Source organism: Uranotaenia lowii, chromosome 2 (assembly GCF_029784155.1).
Source record: "Uranotaenia lowii strain MFRU-FL chromosome 2, ASM2978415v1, whole genome shotgun sequence".
In the NCBI taxonomy this organism is placed as follows: Eukaryota; Metazoa; Arthropoda; class Insecta; order Diptera; family Culicidae; genus Uranotaenia; species Uranotaenia lowii.
Window position 1 is genome coordinate 255,393,684 of NC_073692.1, and position 23,662 is coordinate 255,417,345.

The 23,662-nt window shown below is 37.9% G+C and overlaps 1 protein-coding gene across 1 annotated transcript; it reads right to left on the reverse strand.

Annotated features, from left to right (window-relative positions):
* Window positions 1-1,783: 1,783 nt before the first annotated feature.
* On the reverse strand, window positions 1,784-18,646 carry LOC129747497 (ketimine reductase mu-crystallin). The gene is made up of 5 exons (XM_055741750.1): window positions 18,546-18,646; window positions 18,282-18,480; window positions 2,810-3,135; window positions 2,491-2,752; window positions 1,784-2,142 (listed from the first exon to the last, which is right to left on the reverse strand). The coding sequence occupies exons 1-5, from the start codon at window positions 18,546-18,548 to the stop codon at window positions 1,874-1,876; spliced, it is 1,059 nt and encodes a 352-aa protein (XP_055597725.1). The 5' UTR covers window positions 18,549-18,646; the 3' UTR covers window positions 1,784-1,873.
* Between the last annotated feature and the right edge of the window lie 5,016 nt (window positions 18,647-23,662).

Consider the following 23,662-nt stretch of genomic DNA (forward strand, 5'->3'; position numbering starts at 1 on the left):
TTCAACTTGAAAATTTTTCGGGAAAAAGTCATTTTTTTCGATTTTTCCTGGTCGGGGGTCGCGTGAAAAACCTTGAATTTTTCGAATCAGGCAAAATTTTCAACTTGAAAATTTTTCGGTAAAAAGTCATTTTTTTCGATTTTTCCTGGTCGGGGGTCGCGTGAAAAACCTTGAATTTTTCGAATCAGGCAAAATTTTCAACTTGAAAATTTTTCGGTAAAAAGTCATTTTTTTCGATTTTTCCTGGTCGGGGGTCGCGTGAAAAACCTTGAATTTTTCGAATCAGGCAAAATTTTCAACTTGAAAATTTTTCGGGAAAAAGTCATTTTTTTCGATTTTTCCTGGTCGGGGGTCGCGTGAAAAACCTTGAATTTTTCGAATCAGGCAAAATTTTCAACTTGAAAATTTTTCGGTAAAAAGTCATTTTTTTTCGATTTTTCCTGGTCGGGGGTCGCGTGAAAAACCTTGAATTTTTCGAATCAGGCAAAATTTTCAACTTGAAAATTTTTCGGGAAAAAGTCATTTTTTTCGATTTTTCCTGGTCGGGGGTCGCGTGAAAAACCTTGAATTTTTAGAACCAGGATAAATTTTTAACTTGAAAATTTTTCGGTTAAAAGTCATTTTTTTCGATTTTTCCTGGTCGGGGGTCGCGTGAAAAACCTTGAATTTTTTTAATCAAGCAAAATTTTCAAGTTGAAAATTTTTCGGTAAAAAGTCATTTTTTCGATTTTTCCTGGTCGGGGGGTCGCGTGAAAAACCTTGAATTTTTTTATTCAGGCAAAATTTTCAACTTGAAAATTTTTCGGTAAAAAGTCATTTTTTTTTTAATTTTCCTGGTCGGAGGTCGCGTGAAAAACCTTGAATTATTTTAATCAGGCAAAATTTTCAACTTGAAAATTTTTTCGGTAAAAAGTCATTTTTTTCGATTTTTCCTGGTCGGGGGTCGCGTGAAAAACCTTGAATTTTTTTAATCAGGCAAAATTTTCAACTTAAACATTTTTCGGTAAAAAGTCATTTTTTTCGATTTTTCCTGGTCGGGGGTCGCGTGAAAAACCTTGACTTTTTTGAATTTAGCAAAATTTTCAACTTGAAAATTTTTCGGTAAAAAGTCATTTTTTTCGATTTTTCCTGGTCGGGGGTCGCGTGAAAAACCTTGAAATTTTAGAATCAGGCAAAATTTTCAACTTGAAAATTTTTCGGAAAAAAGTCATTTTTTTCGATTTTTCCTGGTCGGGGGTCGCGTGAAAAACCTTGAATTTTTTTAATCAGGCAAAATTTTCAACTTAAAAATTTTTCAGTAAAAAGTCATTTTTTTTGTAATTTTCCTGGTCGGGGGTCGCGTGAAAATTTTAAATTTTTCGAATCAGGCAAAATTTTCAACTTGAAAATTTTTCGGTAAAAAGTCTTTTTTTTTATTTTTCCTGGTCGGGGGTCGCGTGAAAAACCTTGAATTTTTCGAATCAGGCAAAATTTTCAACTTGAAAATTTTTCGGGAAAAAGTCATTTTTTTCGATTTTTCCTGGTCGGGGGTCGCGTGAAAAACCTTGAATTTTTTGAAATAGGCATAATTTTCAAGTTGAAAATTTTTTGATGAAAAGCCAATTTTTTCGATTTTATCTGGTCGGAGTTTTCAATTTGAAAATTGTATGTTAAGGTCACTTTTTAATTTTTTTTTGTCTGATCGGGGGTTGCGATCAGAATCCTTATCATTTTGAATCAATTAACATTTTCATGGAGATTTCAAGAGATTTCCAGAGATAGAGAAACTAAATTGATTGGCTCATAATCGTTATTTTTATTTTTTGGCATCCCCACTGCTAGAAGCCAAAAATGCTGTCCAATTTATCCACAATTTCTTTTCCGTCATCACATTTTAGTGATTGTTGCTATGTTGGAATTTCGTATGGAACAATCTTCCAATGGCCACATCTTCAACGGCCATTCCAATCGATTGGAACACGGTTATTCCGCTCGATGGAATAGATTTCCTATTTAACAAAACTTCACCAATTTCCCCAACGATGGTTGACTTCAATCCAGCCAGCTCCTTTTTCGCTCCACTCTGATAGTCTATAAACACTTGGCTCTCGTCGTAGATGTCCTGCGCAAGCTCGGCATGATGCGTTCTACCTGCTCCCAGTGCTGAAACGGTAGTTTATAAGAGCTGTATTTTTACGGTTTTAATCCAACGCACAGTGGGGAAAATGGCCCCTAAATTCCAAACAATTCGAAGCCACAGGTTGGCACATCAAAATCAATTGTACTTATTCTTATGTGAATTTTCTCTGTGTGGATTTGTGTTGAACTATTTTGCTCAAATTACCCAGAGAAAAAAATAATTATCTTATAACCTCTGACATAATTTATCAATTGTTAAGAATGTGTCACTCAGGATATTATTATCTCAAGTCTGCCAACCCCCAAGTTTGATTTTTTCTAGATTGAGGGTCAAAATTTTCCCACTGTGCAAAAAATGGATAATAATTTTACCATTAATGTGTACATTTTCCTTGAGAAAACGTTTGAATACGAGAGGAACGCTCGAACTTGTAGCCGTTACAATTATGTCACAATTCCTCAAGCAATCTTCAACGGAGTCGTGGACCGTTACGGCTACATTGGGATTAACACTTTCTGGAGCTAATTGGATCAACTTGTCTTTCAGCTGTTCGGCCCGGGATTTGGTTCTATTCCATAGCTTTATGTTAGCAAATTTGTGCGTTTTCATGAATCCAATAGCGTGAAATTCGCCCTGAAAAGAACTTTTGTAAAACTTAGGTAAAATATAATGTTTTTACTTCATACTAACCTGAGTTCCAGTTCCAATGATTCCAAGTACCAAGTTTTTAGAATCTGCGTCAGTAACTCTCGGCATAAAAACTTGCTCGGTGGCCACAATCGAAGCTGCGGCCGTCCTCAACCCGGTCAGGTAGTTTGCTTCCAGTGTAGCTCGCAATTTTCCGGTCACCTCATCGAACAGGAATATGTTGCCATTTATGTCCGGCAGGGGTGGAACGCGTTTCGGATTATCTCCGAAGCTGGTAATCAGCTTGCAAGCCAAGGTGGACACTCGATTGGAGTCATTCTTGAAAATCGTGTGATTACCCATGAAACCGGGCATGCACAGGAGGACTCCTGAAAAATATTTAAACTAAACAGTATAAAATAATCAACTGCTGGTGTTAATGAAAATTGTTAAAAGCAAGCGAAAAGAATTAATTTGTAATAAGAAATTCAGTTAAAGGAAAATTAAAAAATAATAATTTGTTTCTGTTATGGCACAAAGTGGTGCAATTGCGATTGGACTTTGATCCCATACCAGGTTCATCGCATCGTCATCAGTTATATCGAACTCAATTATATGGACCCTTCCCGAGCGAGCGCCCCAGCCTTTAAAACCCGGCCACAACAAAGTTGCAATCATCAATCAAAGTGCAACCAAACACCAGAATGTGGCCATTCTCATCGGAACCAGAAGTAAACGTGGAGAACAACATCTCCACACACAACGCGATCGGGTACTCGATCGACGCGTTGTTCGTGGTCATCATCATCATCATAATCATCGTTTGGCGATGGCGACGAAATGTGCGCCGTCTGCAGAAAATGGAGGAATTGGCGGCACGGCTCGCTCGGGAACGAGCCTCGAGTGATGTTTGAAACAACCGAATAAAATCAGTTCAAAGTTGGAACTCGTGTCATTCACTTGGATGACAACCCTTTGTGTGAAAATTCTCGTGTTATGTTTAGACTTAACAGTTTACTTAACATTTTTTGGTGCCGAAACCCGGGAACAATTCCCGTTGCAGCAGTTAGCCTTCACCACGTGGAGTCGCAAGAATTCTCACGGTCCAATTCCAATCATCGCAGGCCCCAGCAGAGCCGAAGAATCGTTTGGTCAGCCGCTCGAAAACTTCAGCGCAGTTTTGCAGCCCAGCAGCAGCGAAGGATTCCGGATTTTCGCCCTCCAGTAGGATTACCGGTAGTTCCAGTCGGTGAGGTTAGGTTGAGCGCATGGTTTGTCATCGAACAAAGGTACGTGAACTTTTGATTGTTTTTTACTAAGAACGACGGAATGGCACCGCTCAAGAAGGCACCCAAGAGCATTAAATTAAAATCTTTGGTTCGCCGTCGTAGTAACATTATCGGTGCTGCCCAACTGATAAAACGCTTTGATGATGACTTTATTGAAGAACAAAGAGGGCAATTGCCTGTTAGAATTGAACGCCTCGAAGAGTTATTTCGCGAATTCGAGCACATTCAAGACGAAATAGAAGATTTGGAGGATGAATTAGAAGAATTTTGTGATCAGCGTCGAGAATTGCATAACCTATATTACGAGTTGAAGTCATCATTGCAATCCAAATTATCTTCCGGACAATTCGCACATAACCCTACTTCTAACAATCAAACCGATTCAGCACCACCTATAGCAAATGTTCGACTTCCAGAAATAAGATTGTCGGAATTTTCTGGTGAATTTGGAAAATGGGAAGCCTTTCGTGATCTTTTTACGTCGCTTATTCACAACAACAGTTCCCTGCCAGCAGTGCAGAAAATGCATTACCTACGTGGTGCCCTAACTGGCGAAGCATCGCGCATTATATCGTCCTTGGAAATTTCGTCGGTGAATTATACTATTGCATGGAAGCTGTTGAAGGAACGATTCGAAAATTCTAACTTTTTGATTAAAAATCATATGGCAGGCCTTCTTTCTGCAACACCACTTAAGAAAGAATCATCATCTGGGCTTTCGGAACTGGCTGATGAGTTTGATCGCCATGTTCAGTTATTAGATAAACTTGAAAATCCTGAAGTTCACTGGAACTCTTTTTTGGTTGAACGTCTGAGCCAATGTCTTGATCCAGCTTCTTTGCGTGAATGGGAAACTACTAATTCGACTACGGTTCGACCCACTTATAAACAGCTTCTGGAGTTTATTCATAAAAGATCACGTCTTATTCAAACTCTAATGCTCTCCCAAAATAATCCTTCCCACTCCGAACCACCAAAACCAAGTAAGTCGCGCCTCACCACAGCCCACGTTGCCTCTGATAACATCCCAAGGTGTGTTTGCTGCAAAAGGGCACACTTTTTATTCCAATGTTCCCAATTTACAAATGACTTCACACCTCGTCAACGCTTTGAGATGGTGAAGAAAAATGGGCTATGCATCAATTGCATGAAGGGAACTCACCTCGCGAAGGATTGCTCCAGTGGGTCTTGTAAAACCTGCTCTAAAAAACACCACACTCTGCTGCACCTACCTCCATTCACACCACACGGGCAGCAGACCTCGCAAAGGGCAGCAATCCCTTCGCAAAGCTGCTTATCGCAGCTCGAGTCGTCGGCCGGTAGCTCAGCGCTTGAGCAGTCACACGCTTCACCACCCGCGAACTCGTCGCCCGCTTCTGATTCGATTCCTCCCACTTCGTCGCGTTTAACGTTAAATTCAGATTCACTACCTCCCACTACCGCCTGTCAAAGTGCTGAAGTTAAATCGAATTCTGGAAGTTTCGTCATGCTGTCAACTGCAGTGATCAAAGTTCTTGATGCTGATAACAAATACCAATTCGCCAGAGCACTACTGGACAGTGGCTCTCAACCAAGCTTTATTTCCGAGTCCCTCTGCCAGCGACTTCGGTTGAAACGAAATAAGCTTAACTCACCTGTAAGCGGTATTGGTCAATCATCCGTGAATGTCCACTTTGGCGTGACTTTGTCCATTGCTTCTCGCTTCGGGGGCTTCGAAACTAGCTTGCAGTGCCTTGTGCTTCCTAAATTAACGGTTGACTTGCCCAGTCATCACATTGATGTTACTCGTTGGCGCATACCTCGTCATCTGCCGCTTGCCGACCCGCAATTCAACGTTCGCCAAGGTATCGACCTCATCTTGGGGGCGGAGTTGTTCTTCGACCTGTTACAACAACAGCGCTTCTCGTTGCCATCTGGGTACCCGTCGCTACAGAAGACCGTTCTGGGTTTCATCGTCTGCGGTAAGGTATCAGCTCCAGCCCCCCAACGAGATAACACTCTAACCAGCCATGTTTGTTCCGACGAAGCTCTTAACGTTCAACTTGAAAGGTTTTGGGAAGTAGAAAATTTCGACGATGGCAAGGCATTGACGACTGAAGAGCTGAGCTGCGAAGAGCACTTCAAGCAAACTGTGCAGAGAGATGATTCCGGAAGATATGTCGTTCGTTTACCCATGCGCACAGAGATGGTTTCGTTGTTAGGAGATTCGTACGCCGTCGCACTCCGTCGTTTCAAGTCAATGGAACGAAAGTTTGCCGCAGATGAAAACCTTCGCCAAGCCTACGTCAATTTCATGGCTGATTACGAGAAGCTTGGACATATGGAGGTGAATCTTCGCGCGTCGTGTAGCCCACAGTTCTTTCTACCCCACCACGCCATCCATCGCCCTGAAAGCACCACTACAAAAATCAGAGTCGTGTTCGACGGTTCTTGTCGTGGTTCCACTCATTTGTGCCTTAATGATGTTCTCTACACTGGTCATTCCGTGCAACCAGCTTTGTACGCCACCGTTATTAACTTTCGAATGCCTCTCTACGTCGTTACTGCCGATATTGAAAAGATGTTTCGCCAAATTTGGGTCCACCCAGAAGATCGAAAGTTCCAGCAAATTCTTTGGAGAGCCAGGCCGTCAGAACCAATCAGCACGTACACACTCAACACCGTTACATACGGTCTCGCCAGTTCGCCATTCCACGCTACTCGAATTCTCGAACAGCTAGCTGCCGATGAAGGAAAATACTACCCATTGGCTGCCCAGATCTTACGAAACGGAACCTACATGGACGATATTCTCACAGGTCACAACGATCCGAAAACTCTCGAAGATAGCTGTCACGAACTCATCGAAATGCTCTCAAAGGCGGGCTTCGTTTTGCGGAAATTCGCCACAAATGACCAGTCAATACTGTCCAAAATACCATCCGAATTGTGGGAATTGAAAAACGTCTTGGAGCTAGACAGAACAGCCGCAATAAAAACCCTGGGTCTCCTTTGGTTTCCACATAGCGACAGCTTACGATTCAAGGTGCCTGTCCTTCCGGAATCAAGCGGTATCACCAAGCGCATCGTAGTGTCGGAAATGGCGCAGTTATTCGACCCCCTGGGCTTGTTAAGTCCTGTAGTAATGCAAGCTAAAATGTTCGTGCAAAGGCTCTGGGCGGAGCATCTACCTTGGGACACAGAACTCGCAGAAGATCTCAGTAGTTGGTGGAAGCAATACCGTAGAACTCTCCAGCGGCTCCTGGATATCGAAATTCCACGCAGAGTGATAGGAAATACTCACCATCAATACACCCTCCACTGCTTCTGTGATGCTTCAAAGGGCGGTTACGGGTGTAGCATCTACGTCGTTTCGCCGGACTTGTTTGGAACGCTTCAGTCTCGCCTACTTACGTCGAAATCTCGCGTCGCCTCCCTGAAGGGTCATTCCATCCCTCGCTATGAGCTCTGTGCTGCACTGTTGGGAAGTCAGTTAGTAGACAACCTTCGTAAAACCACCGTTTACACGCAGCCGGCAATATTCTGGTCGGATTCGACAATTGTGCTTTATTGGATTAAGTCACCGTCACATAAATGGAAGGTATTTGTGTCAAATCGCATAGCCGAAATTCAGCGCCTCACGAAAGATTGTCAATGGAGGCATATACCAACGGAGTTGAATCCTGCCGACAAGGTTTCCCGAGGCGTTCTTGCGAGCGAGATTGTCGGAGACGAATTATGGTGGCATGGTCCGGGGTTTCTAACCTCCCCTGTAGAGCAATGGCCCGATTCGAAGGTTTGTGTGGAGAATTTTCCCGAGCAAGATTGCGAAGCACAAGTTGTGGTATCTCTTCACAGTCAATATCTTGAGACATCACTCATAGATCGAACGTCAGAACTTGCAAAGCTTTTAAAGATTGTGGCATTCTTCTATCGTTTTCACAATAATTGTCGTCTAGAAGAATCTAAGCGGTACAAAACTAGTCTCACACCTTCAGAAATCGATCACGCATTGAAAGTTCTCATTCGTATGGTACAAAGAAGTACCTTCCACCTGGAAATGCAGATTTACGATCTCCAACGTACATCTTCCTCAACTAAGACGGTCAGTTCGAAGTCCCCGCTAAAGAATCTGAACTTGTTCATGGACGAATTTGGCTTGCTCAGATTGAACAGCCGTCTTACAAATCGAAATGCTCCCTTCGACACCAGATGTCCAATACTACTGCCAGCCAAACATCGACTTTCCTGGTTGATTGCAAGATCGATTCACCTTCAAACATTCCACGGTGGACCTGGTCTGGTTCTTGCTACGCTGCGTCAGCGCTTTTGGCCGCTCCAGGGTCGAGTTCTAGTCCGAAGCATCGTTCGTCAGTGCATAACGTGCTTCCGCTGCAATCCAACGCGTAGTACCCAGATGATGGCACCTCTACCCGCAGTTCGCGTTACACCTGCTAAAGTCTTCGCATACACTGGACTAGACTACTGTGGGCCGTTCAACGTGCGTCCGTTAAGTGGGAGAGGCTCGTCGGTCAAAATGTACGTCGCGCTCTTCGTTTGTTTTGTGGTGAAGGCTGTGCACCTCGAAGTTGTGGCGGATTTGACGTCGGTCGCGTGCATCAACGCCATCAAACGCTTTGTGGCAACCCGCGGCCGAGTGTTCGAAATACACTGCGATAATGCGACCGCTTTCGTCGGGGCGGATCGTGAGTTGCGCGCGCTTCGTCGACAGTTCCTGCAGCAGTTTAAAACTCCGGATTGGGACAAATACAGCTTGGATAGTGGAATCACCTTTCGTTTCATCCCTGCCCGGTCACCACACTTCGGCGGACTCTGGGAGGCAGGAATAAAATCGTTCAAGTATCATTTCCGCCGTATCGTCGGACAAAAATCCTACAATGTCGATCACTTTCTAACTATAGTCACCCAAACCCAAGCTATTTTGAATTCCCGACCAATAGCCTCCCATCCTGATCATCCTCAAGACCTAGAGCCCTTAACACCCGGTCATTTTTTGATTGGGGAACCACTAATTTCTATCGCCGAACCAGATATAACTGATCTGAACCCAAATCGTCTCAATCGCCTGCAGGACATGAAACGAACTGTTCAAGATTTCTGGCGCAGGTGGGCCAGAGACTACACGAGTCAGCTACACCAACGCAGCAAGTGGAAGCAGCCAAGTTCTAATGTCCAAGTTGGTCAATTAGTGCTTCTTCAACAAGACAACCTTCCCGTTCTGCAGTGGCCTCTCGGGCGTGTCGAAAAAATATTTCCTGGTAACGATGGTCGAGTACGAGCGGTGCTGGTCCGCACAGCTCAAGGGCAGTACAAACGTGGGGTCACCGAAATCTCCATTCTTCCAATCGACCCAGACGAAGACGAAGGAAAGGTGACAACTGATGAAGGTTTATCGGAAGAAACACAGTTGAACGTGGCAGTTCAACGCCGGCCGGAATGTTAATGAAAATTGTTAAAAGCAAGCGAAAAGAATTAATTTGTAATAAGAAATTCAGTTAAAGGAAAATTAAAAAATAATAATTTGTTTCTGTTATGGCACAAAGTGGTGCAATTGCGATTGGACTTTGATCCCATACCAGGTTCATCGCATCGTCATCAGTTATATCGAACTCAATTATATGGACCCTTCCCGAGCGAGCGCCCCAGCCTTTAAAACCCGGCCACAACAAAGTTGCAATCATCAATCAAAGTGCAACCAAACACCAGAATGTGGCCATTCTCATCGGAACCAGAAGTAAACGTGGAGAACAACATCTCCACACACAACGCGATCGGGTACTCGATCGACGCGTTGTTCGTGGTCATCATCATCATCATAATCATCGTTTGGCGATGGCGACGAAATGTGCGCCGTCTGCAGAAAATGGAGGAATTGGCGGCACGGCTCGCTCGGGAACGAGCCTCGAGTGATGTTTGAAACAACCGAATAAAATCAGTTCAAAGTTGGAACTCGTGTCATTCACTTGGATGACAACCCTTTGTGTGAAAATTCTCGTGTTATGTTTAGACTTAACAGTTTACTTAACAGCTGGTTTTTGGGGTTGTCCCCCTCATGAGATTACATGAAAACCAAGCGAGGTAACCAAGAATGTATTTAGTTTTTTTCGGTCAGCTCTCGTTTTTGAGATTCAAGTGGAATCTTTTAAAAAGAAACATTGATTTTCGGAAATGAGCATGGCTAATTTTGAAACTCCTGTTTAAAACCAATATTTCTCCCTTGTTTCCCAACCGATTATTACAAAGTTTTGGAAACCTACTAAAGTAACTCTAATTTGTTTCTCAGAAAATATTCAACTGCTCCCGTTATTCAAAATCCAATAAAAAAAACGAAAAAACATGCTTCGAAAAAAGACTGTAGATCAGCAAGTACAAAAAAGCTGAAGTAAGAAGCGTTACGTTGCACATGAGGATATTGTTTTAATTTTTTTTGGAGATCAGGACCACAAAAATTTAAAAAAGTGGTGTTGAACCGTACTTTTAGTCAATGAAATTAAAAAGTCACATCAGATAAATTTTGAAGAGAGGATTGAAAAGTTGACGTAATTTGGCACATTTTGCGTTTTTAGATTGTCAAAATATGAAACACAGAACTTTTGACGAATTTTCAAAGGTAGCTTTCGAATTTTTTTGTCAATTTGACATTTCTTAGATTTTTTGCACTTATTTAAATTCAATTTTGCACTGAACTTTGAGTAGAAAGTTTATATTCACCAGAACGCCAATTTTAAACCCATTCTTGTGGTGTAATTTCAAAAGCGCTGTAATAGTTTACAAAAATATGATAAATATTAAACTAAAAGTCTGTTGTCTGTTTTTTAGAAAAGTGGAAATCCCGGGAATCCAAAAATTTCGAAAATTCCCGTTTTCCGGAAATTCCCGACAAAATTTTTTTGTACGACCAGATTTTCAAATTATTTCAAATTTCACTTAAAATCTGAAACGGTCTTTCTCAAAAGGAACAATTTTCATGGCTCAACATCATATCTGAGATCTTATTCAAGAACAGGGAATCCAAAAATCGTTATCCTCCGATAGAATTTGCCGACCAAAACACACGTGAGAGAGATTTTCATCCGCAAGAACACTATAATAACGCTTATCAACTTCATATTTACTCTCGATAAGTTGAGCATTCTGATTCAAATTTATCGTTTCTTTCAACGTTAAGGATAAGTTTTCGCTGCCGGACGAGAGAAAATTTCTCACTATTTAACATGGAGTTAAGGGAGCGGAGAGTCAGAATGAACGTAAATAGCTGGAACCCAGTAAGCGCGTCCTCTCAAAAATCGACAGAGCATGTAAAAAATTGAGAGTTGATTCACCGAACTTAGAATCAGGCTTGTAAGTGGTCACCATCGTTTGAATTTTTCCGGAGACAATCACCACACATCGTTCGTGACAATCGTGGAGAGCGCAATCGTTTGATCGGAGAGCAAAAAAATGTCAAATGAAATTTTGATCTTTGTTGTGGTTAGTCGTTTGACTTTCATCCCTCTTGCGTAGATAATCGAGATAATCATTCCACATTGTTCGACCAACACATCCAAACATCACCCGGCGCTGCAGAGTGGCGAATTTTTTTTCAACAGGAGGGAGTGAATAGAAAAGATTGCATTTGCTTATTGAGTCTGTAAGTTCTGCTGCGTGAGAGATAGGCGATGTCGTAAACTGTCGGGAATTGTGGTCGTATGACCATCATATTATCCCTCTCGTGTACCAAGACACGAAATTTCGTTCGACAATCACACAAAGAAGAATGAATGTCGTTTCGTTTGATGGTAGTCGACTGTTCGGAAAGTGTTTGGTCGCATTTGTTTGATGGCACGAACAATGAAACTGATTAAAGCAGGCTGTGCGACTGTCAGAGAAAATGTCGATGGTTTACAAGTCTGCTTAGAATAAAACGGTTAATTTCGGCGACACTCCAAGAACGCAAATATTCTTATTCAGTTTGTCCTGCCGAGATACCTAGGGGCAACGAATGCTAATGCGTACATGCGAAATCAGTTTGAATCGTACGCTCGTACGGTGCAGTCGACTTCTCAGGCAGACAAACACGCGTCTCGAAGGGAAACATACAAACACGATTCGGGTTGTTTTCGTGTGTTTCTCTGGAGGGCGTGTCTTAGATTATTTCGTGGCACTCACTCAAGGCACGCGTATGGTGTGTTCCTCTCTGCCGATGTGATGATGCAAAATCGCCAGAGAGATCGTTACGATCCCTCTGGCGATTTGAGTTACCTCTCTGCCGATTCATGTTTACTGGAAAAAGCACTCTCTTTACGTTTGTTCTTTCGGTCGCTTCCAGTTTTGTCAAAAAATATTCTCAGAACTAGAACTGACCGAGAGAAAATAATTTCAGACGAGTTATCTTGATCGACATTGATAAGGGATAAGAAGTCATATCGTCCTCATATTTATCGCTAAGTGTTACACAAGTGTTAAACCAGTTATTATTATCAGATCTGCTCGATTTGCTTCCTTGTTCAAGAACGTTTTTTTTTTTTGTTTATACGACATATCAAACGAAGAACGAATAAAAGATTGTTTAAGCTAAAAAGTTGAATATCCTATAGATTATTCAAGTTTTTGATTAAATCTTTCTAGATAGGATAAATTTTAGAGCAAAACTAATGTACGTTCAGCACGTTTAGTCTTTGCAAAACGCTTTATTGAACTAACCCAGGGGATGATCAAGATACGAATATGTGTTTAGGAAAGGTTAAGTATAAGTGAATTATAATAATAAAAGATAACAAAACACTTTCAATATGATAAGCATTCAAATAAATTAGAATTATTCATTTGTTATTCGTATCCTTGAATAGTGCACAATATCCGTTAAAAATATCTATATCGAACTTTTAATTATTTTTTTCAGCATGTCTGACATCAAATTTTTCTCAACTTGTTATTATTCTTATAAGTTCAACAATTACTTGATCAGTTTTATGACCAACTAGCTGATCCCATACGAACTCTGTTTCGCTTTCAACTTAGAATATGCCATGAAAAAGTTGAATGAATGTCAATAACCAAGCATTTTCTAGATACATTTCCGAATGCATTGTTAAGCAATAGTTGAAAAAGGTTTTTTTTTTATAAATTCGTTTATTTGGACGGCTCGAAATGCAAAAATGTTGAACACGTAATATGGACGATCACTTTTTCTGTCGTTTGCTACTAAATTCGAAATCAGGAATCGTGCCGAAAAACCCCGTATATGAATTTTCGTCTCGGTGTGGTACAAACTTACATTTTTATTGCAAAAAGAAACAACAGTAACAGTTATTATGGGAGACTCCCCTTTTTGTCGTTTAATACAAATATTGAAATCAGAGATCAATTGACCGTCCCAACCCCCTTGTGTAAATTTTGACTCGATCGTTGCATAAAAACGGAATTATTGTCAAAAAATTAACCCCTTTCGGTGGGCTCTTTTGCAAATTTCCATTGAATAATAACGTCAATATAGCAAAGAAAAAGTTAATAGTTTATATGGACGACCCCTTTGACCGACCCCTGACCCATAATCAGATAATTGGAATCAATTGTTCGCCCTAAATTCAGCAATAAGTGTAGTCAACGTTTAACGCCAAAAAACTCAACTGGTACAAACCACCTTATGATTTGGTTGTTGTATGTCTATAATATCTGAAAAGCATATTTGATTTATTTGATTTACGAGATATTACGAGGTTTCCATAGCTATAAATTTTGTAAAAATCGGTTGAGAAACAAAAGAAATATAGCGGATTTAAGCGAGGAGTCTCAAATTGACACTCAAGGTGCGTCCCATGAAGGGCTTTCTGTGTGCGTTCATTTTTTTTTGTTGGGTACCTATCACTGCGACTAGTTAGTTGATCTATTGTAATATGTCCCCTGTTTAATATATGCTAAGTCAAGGAAGATCACTTTCATATATTAGATAGTGTCCCTATCTTGAGATTTAGCATTTTCCCAATCTGGTATAACCGCTCTTATGAAGCTGTTCACCTTTTTAGGACCAATTGAAAAAACTTCAGCCTTTTTATTGCCCTCTATACCGCAATGTCCAGGAACCCAGTAAAGATAAACTGAATTTTTTTGAGTTAGTTTTTCCAGGCAATTGATGCATTCTCACACTAATTTTGAAAAGCATGTGTAGGACCTAAGCGATTTAAGAGCTGCTTGACTGTCTGAAAAAATGCATATGTTTGCATTTTTATATTTCCTTTTCAAACAAATGTTCACACATTCTAATATTGCATAGATTTCGGCTTAGAAAACTGTCACCCAATTACCCATAGAAATGTGTGCGTTCATAAAAAAATAATGATTCAAAATTGAAGGTTTCAAGATTTCATTTAGGGTCCCCGAAGAAATTTATAAGAATAATAATAATATGAAGAGATTAATCACCGTAATTTTTGTATGTTACTTTGATTTATCGGCCTAGCGGTGAAAAGTGATGTCCTTTTAGTAGGGACATCTAAAGATTATGAAATTTTTATATAGAGGGATAGAAGGTTAGAAGAAATGAAAGATTGTGAAAATGAGCGGGTAGAATTTGTCTAGAAGCATAACCATCACCACGCTAAGCCTACTAATATGTGGTGGTAGATGCAACTCTATCTGTATCTACCACTTCATGGTAGTAGGCTCGTGAGGAACAAAAATTTGATATGTGATGGTAATGCTTCTAGACAAATTCTACCCGCTCATTTTCACAATCTTTCATTTCTTCTAACCTTCTATCCATCTATATAAAAATTTCATAATCTTTAGATGTCCCTACTAAAAAGGACATCACTTTTCACCGCTAGGCCGATAAATCAAAGTAACAATAATAATAATTTAAATAAATAAAATAACAAACCGCCAAACTTCCAATAGTGTCATATCGACACCCAAAAGTGAACTGCACAGTTATTTGGAAAATAACTTATCTGTATTTTTTTCTTAAAAGTTTGAAGAAAAAGCTTTATTTTTATAAAAAAGATCGTGAATTAAATAATAAATAACTGAAAAGGGGCAATTGATTTTTTTTAATTCTATCTGAAGGGATGAGGGACACCATTCAGATATTCTGAATCGAATCTTAAAAAGGTACAACTGGTGGCTTACAACTCTAAATATTCGAACAAGGAATCGTACACCTGAGGGTTAATCGGCATCGACCGGTAATTGGATCGGGAAATATAAAATTTAAGAACTTTGAATTTGAAGATAATTAGAACTGTAGTAAAATCAAGAAACTATAGCAATAAGTGAATACAAAACCAGAAGAAAATAGTTTTAGTTTTATATCATGTATAAATATTTCAATTAAATATAGTGCAAATTGAAACACTCCAAGTAAAAAGCTGAACAAGTCACCGATCTATGAATTATTTCCATTATAGTATTTTATGTGTATATTATTTTGAGAAAAGCTAGCTTCGCGGGCTACACAATAATATCTAAAGGGCCGAATGCCATGTGTACATCCATGCTGTAGATTATCAAATAGATATTGAAAACAAAGGTTTTCAATCATTAACCCTTCGTTTCATAAGGTAACAAATTAGCAACAATTAATGTATGGAAAAAGAGAAAATCGTTTTTTTTAAATTTTTTTTCTTAATGTACACATCATTTCCGACTGTTTAAAATGATTTTTAAGGAAAAATAAAAAATCATGAAATGAAGGGTTAAGCAACTTTCTCGAAGATCGTGAGTAGTATCGACTTTGTAAAATACGGAAGTTTTGACGAAATTTAATAAATAAACGGAGACTTAGATATTTTCTGAAGCATATATGTCAATACCAGAGATGTACCGAATGTTCGGCGTCGAATACTACTAAAAACCGTTAAGCCAAATATTTAAATAATGTTGGATTATCTATAAAAATATAAAAAAAAAAATTAGAAAAGCGACCCAATAAACAAAAAGCTTCAGTGATACATCTTAGGTGTGTCCGTGTATCTTTCACTGTAGATCGTTCGAAAGAATGCTGACAAGTATCTCTTCATACTTAGATTATCGTTTAATCTAGGCTTTTTTGAATGAATTCAATGAGGAATTCATAATAAGCCAAACCAAACCAGGATGCCCAGATACACCCGTGTACTACAACAATCAAAATAACCGCATGAATGGTGAATGAAAAAAAAACACCTCGACCAGGAATCGAACTCGAGTCTTTTGATCACCTCTCCGACACCTAACCAATAGGCTAAATCGTCAGATGTAAACTAGTCAAGATGTGGCTCTATAATTCAATTGACTTCATCGGGTTGAATTCGCTGGTAGATGCTACGGCAGAAAGTGCTCATCGTGCCCCGATCAATTGTGCTCTGTACGTCCTGAGTCATCAAATAAAAGTAAAGACGTGTTTTAACCCTTCGTTTCATAAAGTAACAAATTTGCAACAATTAATATATGAAAAGAGTGAAAAATCGTATTTTATTTTAATTTTTTTTTTCCTTGATGTACCCATCATTTCCAACTGCTTCAAATGATTTTCAAGGGAAAAAAAATCATGAAATGAAGGGTTAAAATCGATTATAGTGAAAAATCAAAAATTGAGTGAAAATTGAGAAACAATGTGTACATCATGTTTCAGTGCATATCTCATGGAATAAGATGATTTAACGATCATCCGGTGCCCAAAAATTCTAATATTTTTGTCACTTGAGAACCTTGTTGCTTTTTTTTATTATTTCAGTAAAGATGATAAAGAGAGTTATTTTTTGCTGAAAAATTAATACTTTAGGAACTACAAAACTGTTCCTCATGAAAATTTATTTGAGAAAATTTGTACTTCCGTGGAAAAGAGGAGTGCTTACTATGTCCCGGGTGCTCGTTATGCCTTTATCTCCCATATGTAGCACATTTCGAGTACCTCTAGGTGCCTGTGGTGTTTATTGGACCTGTCTCAGTTACCATCAGTTATCAAAAAAGGGATAGGCTTAATAGCAGCAAGTTATCCAATCAAACGAGAAAGCCTAGCCTTTTTAACAGATTTCATCATATAACTGAGAAACCTGAAAACCATAAAAGGATAAGAAAATAAATTCAATATATTAAACAGGGCATAAAGCCGATCCACGTAGGAATTTTGAAGCATTGAGAAGCTCATAACCAAATTGGGTACAAAATGACAGAGCGTTATTTTAGTTTAAATTCTTAGAATAAGATACACTTATTACAGGATAGACGACAAAAAAGAGTTACATATGAGCTGGAATGGTTAGGTTATAGCTGGTCTGCCCAACAGAGCATTACGTACGAATATGCATCTTGATCAGATGCATAATTACGCAATCATTGCATAAACATGAAACAGGAATCCAGTTCCCTTCTATAAACTCTCATGAATAAATTATTGTCTCGATCCGATGCATAATAACAAAATTACTGCAAAAATTTTAAGCAGTTATAATATGAATTTTTCTATCCTTGGATACAACATTTGAAATTAGTAGTAAATCGTCCGTCCTGTGAAACTCCCGTGTACTTATTTTAGCCTCGATCCGATCTATAGTTAGTTACAAAATTATAAAGGGTAGAGCATATACTTGTTTTTATTACTTGTTTTTATTACAATCCGATATATAATCCCGAGAAAATCGCGAACACAGTAAATATTTCATATGATTGACCCCTTTTCCCGACCCCTGGTTCAGAATTGGGCAACTGATATCAGTTGCCCGTCTCTCCCGTGTACAAAATTTGATCTCAATCTGCTGCGTAATCTCAACAATATAGCAAAAACAGTGAGCAATTAATATGGACGTTCCTTTTTGCCGACCCCTGATCCAAAATTTAATACCTGGAATTGATTGCTCGTCACTCAAAACTCCTATATGGAAATTTTCATCTCAAACAAATATCAACGCCAATATCGCTTAAACAATATTTTTCTTCTATGGACGACTCCCTTCAAAAGAAGTCATCTGAAAATATTTTTCATCATTCCTGGTCCTAATGAGCATCGTTCGTTAAAATTGAGGAATTCCATCAAGAGCTTGGCAGATTTTTCTATATGACCTTTTAAAAGGTTGTACGACTTGTTTTGGAAAGTTTTGATATGAAACAAAAAACTATTAAGGCAAAAGAGTAGCTAGTACCACAAATTGTGATTTTCAACGGTTTTTAAGCATTATTCAGCCTACAACACCTGAATTCACTGCGCAAAACTAATCAAAACCTTTATAGGAACAAAAATAACCATTCTATAGCATAAGTCAGTCAATGAAATATGTATGTATGTTGTTTACCTTCACCTGCCCCCACGAAGGAGCGTGCCGGCTGAGAGCTGTACGGTTGATCGGATGCCGTCGTCGTCGTCGTGGCCTTATCTTTGCCATCATCGTTCGACGCTGATATAAACGCTTGCTCGAGAACGTACAAAATCTCCTTCCAATCGGTGAGCGACTTCAGCTCATCTTCACTTATGAACACGGGCTTATCACTTGGCTAAAATAAATTTGATTGAGATTATAATCGAATGTCAATAAGTATTGTTCCCAAATAAACTGAACCATTTTGTTATTTTTCCTAAATTTGGTCAATCCGCCAATGAACTGTGAAGAATAGGCCAGAGCTTAGAATATGTATCTACCAGTTCCCTCCAAGTCGCGGATATAACTAACAAGAATCCAACTATGCTCAGGGTAGACATAAAACGGACTGAAAAAATGCAATCGGTGTTGGCTGTGGTATGTTTTTTTTTTGTTTCTCGCGGCTTGTGGTTTTAAGCTGGAAGATGCTGCTGAAGCATGCAATTCAACGATTGCAAATTCAAAATGCTTTGTTTCAATAAGCAGAGGTCAAAAATATAGAATCCGTTCCGGTTTTTGAACTTTGCAGACGCAAACCCAGTAAACAGTTCTATTTAGATGACGACTTGTAAATTAGTTTGTTGTAATATAAAAACAAAAACTTGAAAAATGTTTTTTTATAATATTATGAAGAATTAAATCACCGTTAGTTATGTTTAGTAAGGGGCCGTTCAAATACCACGTGGACAACTTTTGGGTGGCGGGGGTGTAAATATGGAAATGTCCACGGGGGTAGGGGTTTAGGTCATGTCCACGTGGACATTAAAACACAGATATAGGATCTCAGTGAAACTTCATGTTTCTTTGAAGAGATCTAATTCAAGCTTAACACTTAAGTGTAGGTACATGTTTCAAGGACATGATGGCTAGAATCTTACGAATGCTAAAACTACCAGCTCACAGAAAGAGTACTATATATGCCGTGACCGAGATTCGATCTCATGACCTCTGTCTTAGAAGACTTGAACGCTATCCTCTAGGGCACGGTCCGCGGCAGACATACTTGCTTCCAAAATAATTTCTAATGGTCAATAAATATTAAGATGTTTAAATCAAAATCTTTAAATTAATTTAAGTTTGAACAATTAGTAGCCACTTGAAAGCAAGTGATAAATATGATAATTTAGAAATTTAAAATTTATAAAATTATTTTATATCAGAAAATGCTTATTCGTTTTTTTTACAGAATTACCTATTTCAATAACAAAAAGGCAAAAAGTATTTTTTTGTAACTGTAAAACTTTGGGAAAAAAAAATCAAATTTGTCCACGTGGACCAGTGCTCAAAAAAGTCAAATTCATTTATCACAAAACAAACTGAATGAGAAAAAATTGCTTTCTTGCCCATCTGTTTAGACAGACAGTGAAAAAATATCAGGTTGGCCTAGACCAACTTCATGATGATTGTGAATATTTATGCCTTGTTCCTTCATTCGCTCCACAGTCAGTCATTTCACAAAGTCGTGACATTATGAAAAATGTGAATGGATTTTAATTGTTAAGTTTTTAGAGTAAATTTTTAAGTAGATCAACAATATGAAGAATTAGGAATAGAACACAAAAACAAGAAAATTCTTTAAATTTCTTTTCAAATCTTATAAAAAGCTATTAAACGTTTTAGAATGTCCTTATCTTTCTACATGCTCTCAGACGATTTTTGATTATTCCCATAAAAAAAAACATAATATAAACAACTCCATGCATTTCTCATTCCGAAGTCTTTTTTTGCCTGGAACAACTTTTGTTCCAAATCTATATATATAAAAATGAATGTTTGTCTGTCTGTCTGTTCCCTATAGACTCGAAAACTACTGAACCGATCAATGTGAAACTTGGTATGTAAGAGTTTTTGGGGCCGGGGATGGTTTCTATAATAGTTACAAACCGCTCCGACTTAAGGGAGGAGTGCCTCCCATACAAAATTTGTAGTTTTTCTATACAAATTAAAGTCATGACATCCATTTTCTCGAGATTTTTTTTCCTTTGGGCGGTTTGTTTTCCGTCTCTATGGTCGAGACGTCGCGAGCCAACGTCGTCGCGAGAGGATAGTAACCATGGCATAGCATACTGATCAGTGGGAATATTTTGGCGCGTATTTCTTAATCAAGCATATTTTCAATGCAAGGGGTGGCGATATGAAGCCTTGATGTGATTTTTTTTCTACTTGATTCTTAGCTCATTTGTACAGCACATGGTTATAAATGACGTCTAGATGTGATCCAGATTGGCATTTTGCCGATCGAATAAAACATATACATCATTTTTGCCAAAATCTGAAATTGAAAAGTCATGACATCCAATTTTAGAGATTTTCTTTTTTTTGAGGGGTTTGTTTTTCGTTTCTATGGTCAAGCAAACGTCGTCGCAAGTAGATAGTAACCAAAACATACTGTTCATTGATCGCTGGAAAAATTCAACAATTAGGCGCCTGTTTCTCAACCAAATACCAATATTTCTTATGCACGTGGCGGCGATATGCAACCTAGATGTGTTTTTACTTGCTTAATTGTACACAGCGCGTGGAAATAAATGACGCCTAGATGTGACACGGATTGGTAATTAATCAATCGAATCAAAACCAATTTAAAGATTTGCAAAACTAGTTCGTGTTGTTGTCTAAAAAATATAAATTTAGATCTGATGCTAATGAAATACTGGTATGACACTTTGCGGACAATTGAAAAAAAAACAGAAAGTAACGAATTTACATACAATTTTTTAACCCATTTTACCTACAAGGTTATTTTTTAATCATACTGATTACAGAAATATGAATCAGATGTTTTCTACAGAGATAGATCGGAAACATTTTGTTGAACATGAACAATTTTTATCAAGCGTCATTTAAATTTAAAGAAGATAAAAAAATCCGATCCGACAAATGAACTGATCAAGAGCCTTTTCATGAAATTGAATAAGATAGGACTGGCGTGTGCATAAGTGAAAGGTATCAGTGAATTAAACTGATTATTATTGACCAAAAGTGAGGAAATTCATTTTCTCAAAGAATTTTTATTAAAGGAACACTAGAGCATGTTCAAACGTTCAACATTTCTCTGTTTCAAAAAAATAAAAAATTATGTTTTCTTCTAAAAATTTTTACATTGTCCCAAATACACAACTGAAACGAATTAAGAAATGAAAATGGAAACTTTTTATTTTAAAAAATTCTGAAAAAACGTCGTACCTTTTGCTTACATACCAATTCAAATACGTACTTAACATTAAAAGTGTTATACTTTTGATCTGCTTTTTTTTTTTGAAAAGTGAGACTTTAGAACTGATATTCAACTGGAAGCGTAATTTTTATGAGGAATTTTAAGTGTACCCTTGAAGTGTTAAAAAAAATATAACCTCATGTCAACTTACACGGTGGGGCAAGGGGCAAACGTCGAACTTTTAAAAAAATTATCTGCAAAATGATTTAATATGTTGGAAAGACCAGAAGGGGTATTCTGAATGTTGAAACGGAAGCGGATATTAAAAATTTTCAAATGTCTTTCTAATGAAGGTCATTTGCTTTGAACAGCATTCATTAAAAGTGGAGTAACAAACATAAATTTATACTACAGGAATACTGCAGATATATAAATGAAACTTAATAAAAACAACAAACAGAAATACGCATTAAATCCATTTTAAAGCCTTACTCTGACGCATCTGAAAATAAACTTTGCATTTACACTAGAGCCCCAATATACGGGACAAATGTTTACTTAGAAATTGGTTTTGCCAACATTTTTTAATATTTGACTTTCATAGAGAAATTAAAAAACGCTTAGAATTTATTCAGTGATGCAACTGATGTTTTTTTTTTTTAATATTTGTTTTTTTTGCTTTAATAAATATGTTAGAAAAAAAGTAATTTGCACTGTATAAAATCGATAATTTTCATACCATGACAGGTGCTGTTTGGGAAAACTTTGAGCTGAAATGTCTCATTAGACTGAGTCGATTTGGGGTCATTATTTAATTTCTCAAACCCTGGGGTCTAAAAAGCTTCGTTTTGGTCCAAAACTTATTCATGATTTTTTGCAGAATTTTAAAGTAACGTTTACATGAGTAAATTTGAACTTTTAGGTTTGTATGGGAAAATTGAATATTTTGTACCGAAAAATCAACATCATTTTTGTTTCTTCTGTGGAACCGAGCCAGCTCATGGTTTTTGTGCCAATTTACAAATATCAATGCGAAAAGACATACCCTTATTAAACAGTCTATAACTTTTTTGCCCGATAAGATACGAAGTTATGGTCTTCGACAAAGTTGTTCAGCGGAAAATTTCCTATAGGAAATTCATAAATTGACACAAAAACCATGAGCTGGCTTGGTTCCACAGAAGAAACAAAAATGATGTTGATTTTTCGGTACAAAATATTCAATTTTCCCATACAAACATAAAAGTTCAAATTTACTCATGTAAACGTTACTTAAAAATTCTGCAAAAAATTATGGATGAGTTTTGGACCAAAACGAAGCTTTTTAGACCCCAGGGTTTGAGAAATTCCAAAATGACCCCAAATCGACTCAGTCTAATGGGGATTTTTTTTTATTATCTGACAATTTGCGCCGGGGGTCTTCAGATTTTCCCCAAAATTGAAAATTTGGTTCATTTTTGCGACTTAAAAACACATGTATTTTTTCAGATTTCTAACATTTTTATTTTTTGAGTTAGCTTCGGTTAGATTTTTTTGTCAATAAAAAATAACCACTTTTCAAAGCTACATAACTCTGTTGTTTCTCAACGGAAATTATAAAATAGCACATCAAAATGCATTGAAATTTTATCAGCTTTCCAAATAGAATAGTTGAAAAAAATTAAATAATGACCTTCAACATGAAAAGTTGTAAATATACTTTAAATGGCGTCTAAAAGTACCGTCTGCACCACCGAATATTTTGCAAAAAATACCATTGTATAGCTCGATTCATGATGCAACTTTCATCTGAAGACACCAAAGTGGGCCATTAACACCTTGAAGAGTTATGAAAGAAATAATGACAATAAATCTCTTTTTTTGCATCGAAAACAAACAATGGTCGAACCACTGCACTCACATATGGAGATAGCAAGCACTTCTAACAACATGGAAATAAAAGAACTTACCAAAGCAGGTAAAAAACACTACTTTTTCGTGCTTTGTATAGTGTTTGCAGCAAAACTGACTTAAAATTTTTACCAAAATTCTGAGTACCGTATTGTTTATGTGATATAACTAATAATGGGAATGTTGCTTTTACAACCTGGTCATATATTATATAACTTATTAATTTTTCGATCAAAGATCATTGTGAAGCATAATCAATGCCAATTGTAGA